Source organism: Apaloderma vittatum, unplaced genomic scaffold (assembly GCF_000703405.1).
Source record: "Apaloderma vittatum isolate BGI_N311 unplaced genomic scaffold, ASM70340v1 scaffold6211, whole genome shotgun sequence".
Classification (NCBI taxonomy): Eukaryota; Metazoa; Chordata; class Aves; order Trogoniformes; family Trogonidae; genus Apaloderma; species Apaloderma vittatum.
This window is the reverse complement of record NW_009699471.1, coordinates 20,808-38,396: the sequence shown is the minus strand read 5'-3', so window position 1 is coordinate 38,396 and position 17,589 is coordinate 20,808. Positions and strand designations below refer to the sequence as shown.

General features: G+C 37.6%; 1 protein-coding gene across 1 annotated transcript in view; it reads left to right on the top strand.

Annotated features, from left to right (window-relative positions):
• Positions 1 to 6,161: 6,161 nt before the first annotated feature.
• LOC104269819 (huntingtin-like) overlaps positions 6,162 to 17,589 on the top strand; it is a gene marked incomplete at both ends in the record, with an annotated part of 31,263 nt that continues 19,835 nt past the window's right edge. Inside the window, 9 exons of the mRNA XM_009878368.1 lie at positions 6,162 to 6,245; positions 6,686 to 6,806; positions 10,302 to 10,361; positions 12,398 to 12,477; positions 12,934 to 13,072; positions 13,308 to 13,449; positions 14,926 to 15,104; positions 15,592 to 15,796; positions 16,667 to 16,714. Coding sequence (XP_009876670.1) covers positions 6,162 to 6,245; positions 6,686 to 6,806; positions 10,302 to 10,361; positions 12,398 to 12,477; positions 12,934 to 13,072; positions 13,308 to 13,449; positions 14,926 to 15,104; positions 15,592 to 15,796; positions 16,667 to 16,714 — 1,058 coding nt within the window. The remainder of the gene's footprint in view (positions 6,246 to 6,685; positions 6,807 to 10,301; positions 10,362 to 12,397; positions 12,478 to 12,933; positions 13,073 to 13,307; positions 13,450 to 14,925; positions 15,105 to 15,591; positions 15,797 to 16,666; positions 16,715 to 17,589) is intronic.

The following is a 17,589-nucleotide window of genomic DNA, read 5'->3' as shown; positions in this document are numbered from 1 at the left end:
CTTGCTTTCGGCAGGAGGATGTTCCCCTGGACGTGTCTGGGACGTGCTGCCTGTGCTCTGTCTAAGTTTAAGCTAGGAGTAACTTCTAAGGCAAGCTCGTTTGAAAGTGCGGCGGTGTGGGTAATGAATGGGACGTACAAGAGTGCTGCGAGGGTTTCGCGGGCTCTTTCTAGGAAGGAAAACTTTATTTTCAGCTTATACACTGCTGGGAAAAAGGCAAAAACCTCTAAGCGTAACCTAAAGCACGAAGGTTTATAGAGACTGTGCTGTGATCCGTCTGAGGAAAGTTGATGCGGATGTGTCTTTATGGCAAACTTCATTTAAAGGCTTGTGCTGTGTAGAGACCAGGCAAGAATTAGTTTAAACATTCCTGATTCCATAAACTTTGGGTGTAAATGCATTACGTGTGTGCCGTATTCATATTCCCTGTCGGGAGAGCAAGGAGCTGTTCAGTACCACAGCGTTGCCCCTTACATTTGCATCCTCTAAAAATAGCTTTTATTGAGCAGGTGGAAAGACACTTAAGATTTTTATGGGATAAGTACATGAGTCACACTCTTGCTTTTTATCTGGCTGTTGGGGAGACAGGAGAAGCATAAAGACTGAGGAACAGGTAACTTCTAAATTGTCAGCTTGGCAGCGTTTTGGCAAGCGATGCTGAGCAGCAAAGCCGGGCTCTTGGCCACCTGCTCCCACAGTACATTCTGATATGGATGCCAACTACATTATCATGGTTGGGACTCTCTGTGGAGAATGTTGTCTCAAATAATCCCGAAGTGTTTTCACCCTTTTGGGGCATAATAGATGAAAAAACTAATCTTCTTTATGAGCTGATTGTTTTTAGATGCCTTACTGGTGTGCAGGGAGCTAATTGCTCTGGCACATGTATTTTTTTGTGCTAGTACTCTTATGTGACATGGAGGCTAGATGGCCATCTATTTCCAACCTTGCCTATATGTAGTTAAAAAAAATCTGCCGAGAAAGTTCTTATAAGATATATCACTGCATTTCAAGAAAGTTCTGCAAATTATTTGTGATGCTTGCTGTGGAATATTATGCTTGGTTTGGGAGCCTGAATTTAGACATACTCAAAACATTAAAAAAATCAGGGTTGTTGGTGTCTTTTTTGACTTTGCCTTGTGTTTAAAAATAGAGCGTATGTTTTCAGAAAGCTGATGGTATTGCATGCCCCCAGGAGCTATACAAACTTGGTAACAGCACTGAGCCTCACAAAAACCTATGAAAGGATATTGTGGCAGTTTTTGCTAAAGTTTCCCAAACTTTTAGTGAGATACCACAAGGTGATATCTTAAATGTAATTCGCAATACTGCCTGCATTTTTTTGTTTGTTTGTAATAGACTGGAAAGAAAAAAATGCCTCTGTGTTCCTTATGTTTGTGGAGAGCTGTTTGTCTTCATTGTGGTTCTTTACAAGTAGTGCTTACATATTTTGTAGTTTGATATGGTAACTTTCTGTTCTTCAGTCTTTTTACTGATGTAAAAGTATGTGAGCTTACCTGTCAGTAATGAAAGAATAAATTAATTGGTGAATGTCAAAACATCCTGGTTTCCTCTTTGTTTTGATTAGATAGCTATTTGACCTCGTCCATTAGATCAAGGATGTCCTGTTGCCTAAACTAGACAAGTGAGAAAGCTACTGTTCCTCAAATTATAAAGTAATCTTTTAGGCAATGTTAGACATTTTTATTGGACTTTTTTTGCTACAGTAAAAGTAAAACCAACTATCCACCTCTCCTTTTTTTTTTCTCCCAAAATAAGCTTCCTTGATTTACAACAGTACAATGTTACCTCTACATGATTAAAAATAATGGATAAAAATATATTTCCTCTTGGAGTAGGCAGAAATGGCCTTTTAAGTATTTTTGGTAGAAACTAAGCATTCTACATCTGGCTTGTGAATTCTACATCTGCTTTGAAATGTTTTAAGATCACAGAGATCAGAGTAGAGAAGGCTTATTTGTTTGCACAACGTGTATTGAAGTTTTTCTTTAGTTTATTATAAGACAATGACTTCTGGTCTCTTGATAAACCTGGTATCCTGGCTTTATTTTTTGGTTAAAATACTAATTGGATTGCAGCTTTTACCAAGAAAGCAAGAGTTTTTCTGTTTGGAGAGCTTTTAATCAGCCATAATCATGTGTCATGCTTTTATTATGCATTACAGTCATATGCCGGTTTCTGAACCCTTCTCTGTCTTTTGCTGAACTGAGGCTAAGCTCTTTGTCATCATATTGCTTCTATATACTCTTGCTGAGATACCCTGTTTTCTTCCATGTCTATTTTTAGCTTTTTCAGACTCTTACTTTTGGGATGGAGTTGGGTGTTTTGTTTTCAATTACAGAGCTCCCGCTAACTTAAAACTTCCTTAGTATGGATATAAAAATTCAGAGTTTACTTGGTGAAGCTACAAGCAGATGGGCTGTCATACAATATTCTATGTTGTACGTTTTATTCATTTTTACCTCTTAGCAAGTCATTCTTCTCACCTCACTGGTGATGTTTCTTATGGAAAAGTATTTAGCTTTGATTTGATTAATCTAAAGGTGGATTCTTTACCTTTTCTCTTATCAACTTGTTCTAATAGTTAATGATTGTAATTGGTTTGGGTTGTGATCTACTTTGATATTTTTTTTTTGTCTTGCATTTAATTCTAACTGTTACCTTTAAGCAAAAGGTGCTGCAACAGCACAAGTGCTCTCTGGCAACACACACTTTTCTATCCTCATGAATTTTTCTGGATATTTCATATTTGACTGAACCTCTGCACATAGATTGATTTCAGCAGCGCTGTATATAGAAGTATCATGAATTTTTTGCTTAACCGAAGACCATGTGACTGTGTCGATAATACCGCTTGCCCTGCTTGTTATGGGTGGTTCCTAGATGTTTTTTTCTGGAGTTACCATTTCTAGGGTGAGTTGTAGACCTGTGCTGGTTAACTTGACTATCCATCGTAGTCTGTGTTACTACACATTGTTTGAAGTGTGTGCTGTATTTGGGCTTAGTTTATTTCTTGATCTATTAACATTTCTGTTTGTTATTAATTGGATCTGGATCTTTTTTGAGCTTCCCGTTATGTTTCTCACAATTAATGTCAAGCTGTTTGGTTTGGCCCTTAATGCTGGTTGAGCATTAGAGCTTCTGTACTCTTTTTACATATCCTTAATTCCAAGGCCTAATGAAAACTAACATCAGTGAGCTGCATCTCTTTGTAGCCAGCTCACTGGGTCTCACAGTGCAAAATTATCTAGGGTTGCTGGTTTTCTTGTATTGTGTATTAACCTTCTTGGTTAGAAGTTGTCTGTAGAAGTATTCAGAAGATTGAACTCCTTGGTGTGTGAGAGGAAGCTTTTCTATAGATAACTGCTACTTCCAGTATCTCCTGCCTTCTTATCACAGAACTGTAGAATGTGTTAGGTTGGAAGGGACTTCTAGACATCATCTAGTCCAACCCCCCCTGCAGTGGCAGGGACATTTTTGACTAGATCGGGTTGTGCAGAGCCCCATCCAGCCTGACATTGTCTCCAGGGATGGAACCTCCACCACCTCTCTGGGCAACCTGTTTCAGTGTTTCCCGACCCTCACCATAAAGAACTTCTTCCTAATGTCTAATCTAAAACTACTCTGCTCTATTTTAAAACCATTCGCTCTCGTCCTGTTGCTACATGCCCTTGGAAACAGTCCCTCCTCAGCTTTTCTGTAGCCCCCTTCAGGTAAGGTCTCCATGGAGCCTTCTCTTCTTCAGGCTGAACAACCCCACGATGATGATATTATTCATCAAATGATGATGATGTTTTGATGATGTTATTCATTAAACTGAAATGACCTTATGCTTGGGGCTTGCTGCTTCAGTTCTCATCTAAGAAATGTGTGATGCTGTTGTCCCCCTGGGTATGCCCATCAGCAGTTTGCCTGGGGACTTCTTAATACTTCTAAGTAGAGCTTTTAAAATAAAGAATCAGAAATCATGTCTTCTAGCTACTGTTTTGATACTGTTCTCTGTAGGCACAAAAAATGTGTGTGTGCACATGATATCCATTAAGTGTTTGTCTTCCATCTTTTCTTTCATTTCTTCAAAGGCTGTTTTTTGGGAAGTTGAATAACCAAATGGCAGGTGAAAGATTCAGTACAGCAAACTTGATTGAACATGTGTTCTTCTTGCCCTCTGGATAGTAACTGGTAGTTAGTCTTCCCTCTGTTCTCTGTTATTTCAGTTTAAACATCAACTTTTTACCTAAATGCACACCTTTTAAATTCTAACATTAAATTTTCTCTAGTCAGGCCTTTTTAAATTCTTTAAGTTACTTATTTCAGTGTGAGGTGAGCTCTCTACAGAAATCTCCTAAAGAGATGGATCTGTACTGGTGTGAGCAGCATTAAGCACTGCTGTCTGCCTTGCTCAGGGCTACGCTGAAAAAAAAAAGAGCGAAGAACTTAGCGGTGAATGAAACTGCCTTCAGAATAATCTTTAATGTGTTGTGTATCTGAAAGATTGAGGTTATGGGCAAGTTCAGGTGTGGCTGTTTTGGGGGTTGAATGTGTGCTAAAAATGGTGCCTGTGAGATGTGGGCAAGGCTGGGTAAAGTGATCACAAGAGTGGAAATGATTTATTTGGTTTCCTACTGCCTGTGCACATCAACAGTGCTAAAGTTGCCAAAGCAGTTGGATGTTTTAGGAAGTATTTGCTATTTTGTTAGAGGTGATGTATGAGTGCTGTTAAAGACACTGTGGTGCTTTTTCAAGACAGCAGGACGTTGTCTGTCTCGGTCTAATTTGGGTTGGCTGTTTGTACTCTGCCAGTTGCTGAAGAACACAAGCCAAAGAAGAGACCCTCTGTGGGAAATGCTGAAGCTTACCTAAATAAAATACTGCCAAATTATGATGAGGAAAAAAAGGTTTTGTCCAGAACCATTCCTTTAAACCTTTGAAAAGGGAAAGTATTTCTGGAGTGAGATGAGAGGATCATTGGGAAGAAAAACTGAAATCTTGGGAGCAAGCACTTTTCAGTGCCCTACTTTTCACTTGGAAAAGCAAAAAGGAAGATTCTTTGTGAATGTGACTGGAGGAGTAGGTACTTTTAGGTGTACGGTTTAGTTCCAGTATTGCTACTGGTTAATTATTTACGAGTAACATCTGCTTTCCTAGAATTGATTTTGTGTTAATGAAGAGTAGGAGACACTGCATACAATGAAGTAAAATTTCACAGTTATAGCTGTGAATTTCTCTCATTCTCTTTTTCTTGGTTCATTTGTTGGAGGTTGAGCAAGGAAGAAACTTCTGTTCTAGACTCAGCTGTAAAGGTTATAGGAATTTATATCATGTTGAAGTGAATGCTAAACAAATTTTGTAAAGTCGAAACTTCATTTCATTGCTTGTAGATGTGCATTCACTGATTCTGTGAGTCTTTTTCTTTTCATTTTGCACTTATTTGCTGTGAGTTGACTAAGCTTGGCCTTTCCTGGACTATACCAAGTGCTGCTCTAGGGATGTTATTCTCGATAGGCATAGGCTATGCCTAGAGCTTTGTTATTTTTATAGTTGCAAAACCATATGGAAGCATGTGGCGTAGGATAGGATTGTCTCAGCATCCTTTCCAGTTAACATACAAAATTATTGATTTAATGGAACTTTTAAGTTTCAAGAACTTGCCAGACAAAAAAAAATCTGATATTATATAGGAGGAAGATCTTTTAAAAAGTGGTATTTTTAGGTCTGCAAGACTTGTTCTCAGGTCTTATTTTCCCTCACATTTATCTTTCTATTGTTACTTTATTTCAGCTTGTTTCTACATCTGCCTGACTTCTCACTTCCTTTCTCTTTCTCTGCTCCTTTCCCTTCTTCAGTTTTGTTTCGCAAATATTTTCTCAGGGATGTGATACTTACTCCCTGTTAAATGAATCATTTTTTTTTCTGTTTGTAGCTTTCCCTTTGTTTGTGTGGCTGCGTGCGCTCAGCAGCAGTTAGTATGTGATGTCCTGTGAGTACAGGTAGTCTGTATACGGCTGTTTGTGTAATGACCAGAAGAGCACATCTCTTTCTCTTATAATCATTAGACACTACTCTTGCGAGAGTGTTTAAATGGTCACTGTTTACTTTTGAAGTCTTCTCTCACACTCATTATCCTCGTGTTCTTCTTTTAGAAAGAAAGAGCTTTCAACTACCAAGAAAGATCGAGTGAATCATTGCCTAACAATATGTGAAAACATAGTTGCTCAGTCTTTAAGGTAAGACGATGTCTTTAACTTATCGCATTAATATGAGTAGCTACTTTGGAGTGTTAGTTATTTGGAAGCTTCCTGAAAACTGCTGATTTTGAATTGTCAAATTCTGTTTGAAATGGAACATTTTTAATTTTATTTTTTTTTTTTACAAAACTAAATTTTAAGAATTCATTTTGTTTAGTATGCGTTGATAGAGTAGTTGTTATTCTTCTACCTCAGACAGAGAAACTGAGGTGCAGAGGTCACACCTTGCTAGATTATGTAGGAAGGGGCGGGGAAATGATCTCCCAACTCCTGAAGAAGTGTTTTAATCTGCTGAATGTCTTCTTCTGTATAACTGTGTACAAAGTATGTGTAGCTGAATTGTGAAATCCCCTCAAAAATATCGTTGGTGTTTGATTTTCATAGTGCACATTGTAATTTTCTGACATTTGTTTATTTAGAAATTCTCCAGAATTTCAGAAACTGCTGGGCATTGCTATGGAACTCTTTCTCCTCTGCAGTGATGATGCAGAATCTGATGTCCGGATGGTTGCTGATGAATGCCTTAATAAAGTTATTAAAGTAAGAACTTCTATATACTGTACTACCAGATTTTACTACTTCTTGATGCGGTGACCTGTTGAATTCACATTGATGTTCTTTGAATTGCTTTTCTTATTGTTAGTAATGTAATGAAAGAGGTTAAGTAAGCTTTTTTAATAAATTCTCTATGTGCTGTCAGAAGAGCTTTTTATGCTCAGATCTGGTCTTTGTCATTCATTATTCTAACCTGTTTTCTGCAGTTCATTAACTTCCTTCTTTTCATTTTAACCAAAACAAGACCATGACCTCTTTGAAAATTATCTTGTATATGAGGAGTAGTCTTGTTACTGTTGTGTAAACATAAAGATACTCAACATGAGGAAGATGAAAAATATTGTTAAAAAACTAATTGAAGGATATAGTGGCTTTTCATTCCAAACTAGTAGTGTGGTGAAATTCAGGTTGTGTGATTGGCTGAGACTTGGAGAAGCTTTTAGGCAATAGTTAGGATAAATATGGTGTTCTGGAGATTGTTTATTACACCACTGTCATCCAAAATGTGGGACTTGTTGGGGAACAGCAGGTGAACATTCAGATGAGGTCAGGCAAGGTCTAAATCTTTATTCACAGTATCTTAAAATGAACCTTTGAGTAACTGAAGGGAGCTAATGCTTCCTGGACAAGTTTACTCTCACCTGCCCTTTCTGCTTCTGTTTGTTTCTTTTTTTTTCTTTTCTGTTTTCTGAAATACTTGACCTTTGAGTCAATGTAATGTGCTGCATAATTAATGTGTTTGATGCAAAGTTTAAGTGCTTTAGAAAAATGCAAATACTGACTTTCTTTAGCATGGAGGGCTGTGAAGAAACAAGCAAACAAAATATCTCTTTTTGTACAGTTTTCTTAGTTAAGTTCTGTTTGTTCATTATCAGAACGATTTAAGTTTTGGGGTTGAGCTTCTGGCTGAAAATTGTGTGGAGGAAGCTTACTGGTAACCTGGTGTGTTTGATAAGGACAGGGAATGAGGAAATGAAAGTGTCTTTTTTTTTTTTTTTTTTTTTTTACCCTGTAGCGTTTTGTTCTGTTTATTCTAATTTAAATATTTTTTGCATTTCCAGGAGTTTAGCACACCATTATGTAACTTAAATTTGCTTTAAAAGGTGCTCTGAAACTGTTCTAAAGAATATAAATTTCCTTCATTCCACTATATTCTACTGTATGTTCAGTATAAAATAGAGCTCTTTAATTCACTGTTCTGTTTAATATTGTTGCTTTCTGGTGTGTTTCAAGGTAACTTGAAAAATTTTTTTTTTTCGAATCTTTGCATGGTAGCTTGTTTTAAACAGCTTTCCAGTTGGTAACAGCTGTGAAATGATAATAGTTGTGATATTCCAACCACATGGATTTATCAAACTGTTAGTGAAGCTCGTCATGATTTGTTTTCTGTTTTTATTTTTTTATGCTGTGTGGAAGCAACTTAGATATTAGGCAGATACTCCCTTCTGTATGAATGAAGTGAGAAAAAGATGTGCAGTTTTATTTTTGGTCATACAAGTAGTGATGCTTATGATGAGGGGAACAGAGGTGCTGGGCCCCTAAGCTGGCGTATTATTCAGCGTTCAGCTTTTGTAGTCCCTCAGGCATTTTAGAGACTAATTCTTTTGCTAGAAAGATGCTTTATATTTTCTATCTTTTGATACAAGAATACAGATGTATGCATTACTTGTGTAACTATGTGTCTGTCTGGAGTTTATGCTCGGTAATGTAATTAAAATACCAACACTTCTGTGTAAACAGGACTGTAAACTGAAACAGTAAATAAGTTTAGATAAATGCTCTCTAGGTTGTCTTTTTAAGTATCACTACACTGGTCAGAACCTCACAGATAGCATATATGGTTTGAAGTTTAATTAGCTTTGGTGATAATTTTATTTAAAAGGAAAAATACCAAGTTGAGGTTTACCAGATTGCTGTGCGTAAGGTGCTCCTGACGCTGGTGTAGGATGTCGTAGTGTTCTGACTGCTGATGGCAGTGGTGGGACTGTTCAGATCAGAGTACAGTTGGTGTCAGCAAGTGAGGTTTATTTTTTTCTGATTGGGATGACTTTTTAGATTCTAGCCTGCTAAACATAGAGGTATATGCTAGTAAAAAGAGTTTAATCCTGTTAAGCGTATTGTAAGGACAATTTGTACGTGAAGCCAAATAGTAGCTTTTGGTGTTGCTTGATATCCTTATGTACAGGGACAGTGAACTTGCCATAAAAGCTGTTTTGTGAACTAAGTGGGGTTTGTCTCTACCTGTTGTCATCTAGACACCTGCAGTTAATGGTTGGGGTGCTTATGACAGCAGAAGGGTCATTTTATTGTAATGACTGGTGTAATTGGGGGGAATAAAGTTTTGGGACGTACAGTTTTAGGCTGGGGAACTATGCTCTGGAGCAGCCATGGACACTTCACTGACTGTGCTTAAGCATTGTGCCCTCTCCATCAGCATGTGCTGTGTCAGATTTTGTAATCACCATGAGTAATCCTGAGAAGATGTGAGCCTGATGATTGGTGGTCAAGAAAGCAGATAAAATTTTAGAAGTTATTAAATTATTGGGCAAGGAATAAAGAATGAAATACTAAATGTTACAGCCTTGTATAAATCCCCAGTGTAGGCACTTGCACATTGTGTGAAGCTCTCACTGAATCTGAGAAAATGCTGGTGGGAATGTTTGTAAATAGTAGTACGTACTTGGAAAAAAACAGAGGAGGTAATCATGTGTACACAAGGTGCTCTGTAGGAAGAGATTATAAGTAGTAGGACTATTTTCCTTTTTTTTTTTTGCTGTTTTAAAAATGGAGGGGGAGTGATGGAGTTGAGTCCTTTTCAACAGCAAATGACTACTTCTTGGTCCTTACTTTCATTTCATGTACCCTAGTTCTTAGCCAGACTGCGGGTTCAAACTACAGCGTCTGCTCTGTCGCAGTATGTTTGATTAGATCCTGGCACGTGATACTTCTGTGTCCAGAACACCTTGTAGTAAATGGGTACTGAAAATAGGCTGATTTTGAAAGAAGGATTTTTCAAGGGCTCTTAAAGGTAATGGTACAAATACAGCCTCAGTTTGAGAGAGTAGGAGGCTACTTGATGGTGGATGGGAGTGTATAGCAGGGAATACTCTTGCTGCTCGTGAATACTATTTTTGTGTTTTAATATTCTATTCATGTCTATTCCTGGCGATTGCCTGAAAGCATGTTAGGTTGGCTCTGCTTGGAGTCTGATACCATATGGCCTTTTTTAGGTAGAATGGGTAAAGCAGTCAATACTAACTGCAAATAACTCCTTGAATTTGTGATATTTACACATGTTTCTGTTTTATTTCTTTGTGAAAGACAAAGGTGTGTCTCTTCAATATTTAGTGCTTTCCTGTTTATACAGGGGCAGTTAGATAGTCCTGTGCCATGTTTGAAGCTGTTTATTGGAAGCACAGTGTTGTTTCTGTAAAGTGCCTCACCTCTCATACAGTGCATTGTCACTGTGTTTTATTGCAGGCTTTGATGGATTCCAATCTTCCTAGACTACAATTAGAACTGTATAAGGAGATTAAAAAGGTGAGTTTCTTTCCTGTCCTTTTGAAATATGGTATTTAGTAAGTGGTTTAGTATATTGGAGTGTGGCATTAAGGTAAATAAATAGGGAGTGACTTAAGATCAAAGGCAACACTTGATTTTGGAGGGATTTGTGACTCTTTGAAGTATTATTCTACCCGGTTCCTCACCATTGGCCCCATTGCTGAGATTTAAGCACTGCTGAAATCTTATCTGGCAGCAAATGTGTGAGCATTTGGTGTGAGCAGCTGTCTGAGTTAACCTTAGTGACTCTGCACCCAAGCGAATGAGGCGTATTCATGGTGTTTGCTCCACTGACTGGGCTGGAAAGTGTAACTTCAAGCCAAAGCCATAGGGTGGTGAAAAGTAGGTGGAGGACAGTGACAGTCTTAATTTGACATAATTTCTTGGAGGAATCATTTGATCAAGACCTGAAGTGACCTTATACAAGCTTTAGCTATTTTGTGAACGTGTGATGTGTACTTCCCTTGACTTCTTTTAGGAGCTCTAAAAATACTGAAGCATCTCTCTTTGCACCAAAAGTGACAATCTCATTATGGCCACAGGAGAAATTTTAGTAATAGCCATGTTCAAGTCTATGACTGCAAAAGAAAAATGCTGTGTTCAGGACAATATCACTGAAATCATGTCTCTTGCATCTATCAACTACTCTCTGTGCAAAGCTTGCATAGAGAGTAAATATGGGGGTTATCTGTCAGACAGTAATACTATTACTTTTGGTTATGTTTCTTTGGGAATGGTAGAACTCTAAAAAATAAATAACAAAAGCAATGTGGGTAGCTTTTCTTCTGTCAGATGTGAACTACCTGTAGGCCCAGTATGGATATCTTACTGTATGGTTGTACCTTAATGTCATGGAGGATTTTTGAGGGTATAGAAATTTATGCCTTGTTAATTAACAAAACCCAAACAACACAGAGAAAAATTGCTCTCAAGTTTCTGCGTGTTATGACCAGGTGCAGGAGGAAATATTTTGTTGTGCCGGTAGCATGTGTTGCTTGAATAGTTGCTCTTGGATTTGTGGCAGAGGCAAGAGAGAGAAATAGCAGAAATAACAGAAGTACCCAGCAGACTGAATTTTGTTTATGCATCAGTCGGATCACTGTAGGAGCTGTGCCAGAATCTCTTGTTTGGCTCTGAACCTGAAAAATGCACATTTTGTAATTCAGATATTTTTTTTATAACTTGTGCTAACAAGACCTTGAGCTTTTGATATCCTAGCTATAGAAAATAAGAAAGAAATGACTGTTTCTAAACATCTCAGCTCTGTCTTCAGAGTGACTTGATTTGAGAAGCATTTTGTTTAGCTTTGAACTATGGTAGGTGCATGGTTTCTCCTAGACTTAGATAGTTTTCTGTATTTTCAACAACACTGAGTAGCTTTATACTTAGACTATAGGTCTAAAGGCATTCTGGCTCAAGTCAGGAGCACAACTGAAGGTGTCAATATAGACAAACAGGTACAAAGCTTGAGGGTGCAAGCCATTATTAAGTGACACAGATCCGGGAGATTGGATTAGATGATCTCTAAGGTCCCTTCCAACCTAAGACATTCTATGTTTTTTTTTGTTTGGTGCACTCAGGACCTGAACATTATTTATTTGCATATCTCCACTGCTGCCAGTTTTATGCTGCATTTACATCTCTGCAAGCATTCCAGTGATTTTTAGACTCTCATATCATCAGTGATTCTTTGTTGGTCGATGCCTTTCTCTGTGGTATTTTAAGCTGATTTCAGCAGAGTGGAGATCTCAGCCATTTCCTTCTTTTTCTTCGTGTTCCTTATTATTCATTTTGGGTCATGTGGAAAATTCCTAATACCAGCTAGAAAAATGAAGACAGTCATGGAGCTGCCTTGACTTCCTTTTGGCTAAAGGAAGTTTATGGCTTCTAGACACCTTACATTTTCATCTGTTTAAGTAAAATGGTATAAAACTGCATATTATCACATATTATAGGTATTTTTTAGGAAATGAATTTGCTTGATGAAATGTAACAAATATATGTATTTTATTTAGAATGGTGCTTCAAGAAGTCTGCGTGCTGCACTCTGGAGATTTGCTGAGCTCGCCCATCTGGTTCGGCCTCAAAAGTGCAGGTAAGACGTGTGCTAGTAATGAACTTCCCCAAGAGACAGAGATGTTTACAAAATGTTACTCTTCTCAAGTATCAGATATATAATTGGGAGGTTGAGAGAGTTCCTATCATATTATTTTCTCTGAAATAGCTTTGTTTGATTAGTTGCTTTTCTTCTAGTGGAGTTTTAGTTCTGTGTAATATGTGATTGGGCAAAGCAGGGGGAAGCTTGTGAAGACAGTGCCTTGGAGTTTTTTTCTGTTCTATCTCTTAGTGTTTTGTATAAAGTGTACTCTTTAGTTCTAACTTAACGCCTGTAAATTGTTTTCAGAAGGCTTTTCTTTCTCCCTACATTCTATGTAGCTAACAGGTACTTTTTTATGATTTCATAATATCACATAATTTGGGTATAAAGTAAAAATCTTTAGATGGGTACAGTTCTGATCTCAAATTGGTTTTTCTTCTTTGCTGTACTTAGGCCGTACTTAGTGAACCTTTTGCCCTGCCTAACACGAATAAGTAAGAGACCTGAAGAATCAGTCCAAGAGACACTGGCTGCAGCAATACCAAAAATCATGGCAGCGTTTGGCAATTTTGCAAACGACAACGAGATTAAGGTATCTTTCTTTAACCCAGTAGTGCTGCTCCCTGTTCTATCTCCAAGCACAGCAGGCGATCGGCATTACCTGTCCCATGTTACAGAAAGCGCCTGTAGGTCTGAATTAAGGCAGAAGTTGCACTTGCTTTGATGTACATTAAGTAATGCTTTGAATGGATGAAAAATACATTTGCTGACTTAATTCACTTGTTTCCTTTCTAATAAAAGGTTAAGTAAGACTTCTTTGGTTTTAGGTTTTACTGAAGGCTTTTATAGCTAATCTGAAATCCAGTTCCCCTACCATCCGTCGGACAGCGGCTGGATCAGCAGTAAGCATCTGTCAGCATTCCCGAAGGACGCAGTATTTTTATGCCTGGTTATTGAATGTACTTTTAGGTAAGACTCAGGAAAAAAGATTTTCTTTAGGTATAAGTAAAATGATTTTTTTTTTTCTCCCGTTAAGACATTTTTCACATGTGAGAGGTTTTTGGGCAAAACAAAGATACTTAGACTACCACTTACACTGCTCGTGCTTTCTCTGTTTTGCCTTAAGATATGACTAGATCTTAACTATACCTCTCTGTGTGCTGCAATGCTGATTTGGTAATGTTAAAAAGAAACAGCCAAAGCTAGGGAAGGAAGTAGCCTGTTAGAAAATGAGTTCTGTAGATTCTGGAGGGACAACTTGCTCAGGAATCTGAAGACTTGCATCGTTCAGAGGCTTTGTTGTTAGTGCAGCAGGTCTGAGGTGGAGGCTATGATTGCTATTCCCTGCATCGTGAACACATACCTGCAACCTTTTTTTATAGAATCTTTATAGATTCTTTGCTGAAAACCTAACTTAGACCAGAAATGGAATTTTTTAATTTAAAAGAACACAACTTTATGCCAGGTGTTGCTTGCAGATTTCTTCAGCTGGAAAGTTTGCGTGATCTTTGGGGTGTTTTGCAACTCATGATGAGACGCTTGGCTGGTCTGTAGTGGAAACTTTTGCCTCAGTTTTGTTACTGATGAGGGGTCCTTTACTTTGTAGATTGTGTTGCAAGAGAAGAGGTAAGGAAGGCCAACAGATACTTAAAGCATTTATCATGTTAGCCTTGCTTCTTTTAACAACAGATGAAAAAGTGAACTGCAATGTAGTGACTGTCTTCACTGTATGACCCGAAAATGCTGTACTTCTGTGCAGGTGTTGTTCTTTCCTGCCTCAAAGGTGATGTTTTATAATTATAATGTCCTGGCAATTGTACTGAGCTCAGGCAGGAACACTAACAAGAACTCCATGAATTGATTCTGATTTTTTTTTCTTTCTGCCCTGAAATAGAAGGTTGTATTTTCTTACATAGCTTATACTTGTTCGTAACATATTTGAGGGTTAATTCTGGGAGTAGTGTGTAGATGTATGGAACAAGGTTCTCAGCACTTGAGGGAGGAGGCCAAAATGTAAATGTCATGCATTAGGATAGTAGCACGTTGTGTGTGTCCAAGGGAATTATGTCTTGCCTTAATTAAGCTGCCAAATGGAGAGAGGAGGCACGTGAGGGGAGCAAGAGAGTCTAGATCCCAGGTATGAAAAAGAGGGTTTTTTCCTGTTTTTATTGAGTGAAAAGAGGTAGGGAACAGGAAAGGTGAACAGGTCAGGGTCCTCTGACCATTCTCCCACATTGCTTAAATCGTTGTCAGGATTATTACATAATGCATATTTTCAAGAGTTTCTACACTTAGCAGTAACTTAATAATGCTTTCTGTGTTTTATTCCTTTGTTGGGTTTTGTACTGTTTTAAAGATGCTGTTACAGGGAGTACCTGAAATAAGATTTGTGTTGGAACTAACCTCTGTCAGTAAGTGATTTGGTTCTTGCTTTTCTACCTCCAGGCTTCTTGGTTCCTGTAGAAGATGATCATCCTACTCTCTTAATTCTGGGTGTTTTACTTACACTAAGGTATCTCATACCTTTATTACAACAACAAGTAAAGGATACCAGCCTGAAAGGCAGTTTTGGCGTCACAAGAAAAGAAACAGAGATTTCACCTTCACCAGAACAACTTATACAGGTAGAATATGAATAATAGTTGTAACCTGAAGAGTACTAATTAGAAGGGAAATAAATAAATCTGGCATATGGTATGATACAGCACTAGTTTGATGCTGAACATTCTGAATTTTTTTCTCAAATGCCTGTTCATCTTGTTCATCCTGTTAATCCAGTCCAGTGAGTGGCATTGTTGATAAATAATGACCAAAAATCCCAGGAAAACAAATCAGCAGTACTTGTTCGGTGTTCCCAAAGAAAACTGAAAAACTTAATAGGCATTATGATGTTCTTCGATGTGAATCTGCCTTCTATAGCAGTAAGCAACAGACTTCTATCACAAAGGCAGTTGAATGGCTACCAGTAATTGACCTTTTTCCCTTGGAAGAGGGCGGTAAAGATTATCTACAGCAAATGTCAGTCATTTTTAATGCACTGTGGTGTGTAAGGAGAAATTTAGTATGTTGTGTCTTAACAAAGGCTTACTCCAATACTTTGATGGGTTTCAGGTTTATGAATTGACTCTGCATTACACTCAGCATCAGGACCATAATGTTGTGACTGGGGCTTTAGAATTATTACAACAGCTCTTCAGAACACCACCACCTGAACTTCTCCATGCCCTGACCGCTTCAGGTGGCATCGCACAGGTCAGTGTATCCAAAGATGAATCTGCCAGCAGGAACCGCAGTGGGAGCATAGTGGAACTTATAGGTAAGCTATATTCTTGATTATTCGAGTAAAAGGAGGTGAACATACGTCATCAGCTCTGTTTCTCAGTGTAGCTGAAAGTACAAAAGATAAAGTTAAATGTATGAAGTTACGTGTGACTAATGTTTTTTTTCCCCAGGTACAGAAAAAAGGATTTTTCCCCCTTCTTCCTTTGGCTATGTATTCATTGAGTAATGACAAACTCCACAGAGTATTTTTTTACCGTTTGTGTTGATGACTTTTTTTGGTTAGACAGAACAAATTGACTGTGGTGACAGATTTTTTTTTTTTTCTTCCATACAAAATTAACGTTCTCATCAAGTATCTGACAACTGTGTTTTATAAAAAGCTGATCTAATCAGAATTTGTGTTAACTGAGAGCTCCTTGCTGAATACCAAAACCAGCATGAAATTAAAGCATGACTTAAGTTCATCCATAACTGTTAAAATCAGCTATCGGTGTTCCTGTCTGTGAAGTGCATGTTCTTAAAATTGTCTCTTAACTGCTACTTACCTGTTTCAAAAGAATCAAGCTCTGATTGAATTTCTCTAAGGACTTCTATATTGAAATAATGGGTCATTCTAATACTGCTGCTATTAGAAGGTAATTCATTAGCCAGTAACAATCACAGCAGTGAAGCTTAGAGCATATTTTTTTAAAAGCAAACTTTGCACAAGTGGCATAGAAAAATAAAATTCATCTGATGGCAAATGATTAAAAAAAAGTTTGAACTTCAAAATCAACAAGTTTGACATTTCTTCCTGGCTTTGGGTTGTGGGTTTTTTTTCCTTCCGATTTGTGGCAATTAGAATTCCTTCATGATTTCAGCAGCTCTGTCTTTGCCCTGATGTGTTACTTTCTGTGATTTGCAGCTGGAGGGGGGTCTTCATGCAGCCCTGTTCTTGCGAGAAAGCATAAAGGTGATTATTTACAAAAACAAATCTTTAATTGCATTCCTTTCTGATTTATTTTTTGGTTGGTTTTGTTTTGTTTCATTTTTCCCCCCCTCCCCAGTTCATTGTCTTGCTGAACTTCAGTCTTCTTTCACAACTTTGTCTTATCAGCTGAGCTTAAACACTGTAAATCTTAAAAGACTGCCAGTGTGATTTCTGATGTTGCAATCAAGATAACGCTAAAATTTTTCAAAGCAGTATAATTCTTATTTTTGCTGTAGTTCATGTTAAAAAATATGCTGATGAATATTGATGCAATTTTCACTTTTAGAGAACACAGCTAAAAATAATCTCTCTGAACAGGGCATTGTTCCTTTTGATGGCAATACCTAATCTTTAATGTAACTCACAAAACAGTTAACCTGCCTGGTTTTGTTAGGCCTGTTTTTTTTCTTCTTTCACTAATGCATGTGTATGCTTTGCATGCTTTGATATGATACTTTCTTGATCCTTTTTCTGTTCTTGATGATTAATTCTAGACTTTTTGTGTCTTACTGTGTATATTTTCACTTCTTTCTTCAACAGGTAATTAATTTAGCAGGATTTAAAATAATACAATTTGCTCTGAAGTATATTTTTCCCAGTTTGTGCATGAAAATATTTTGTATCTAGCTATATGTTTACACTTTGCTTAAAACTGGTCATGTCAGTGCTAGAATAACTTTAGATACAGCTGTGTAACAGTTTCATCGCCTGTCTTACCTGAGCAAAATGTTGACACGGCTGTGGAACGATGTGCGAGTGTAATGCCGTTAGTGCAAGCACCATAAGCAGAGAGATGTGCAATACTGAAAAGAAAACTTCAAGGAGAAATAGTTGAAGACTAAATAAGATTATACAGG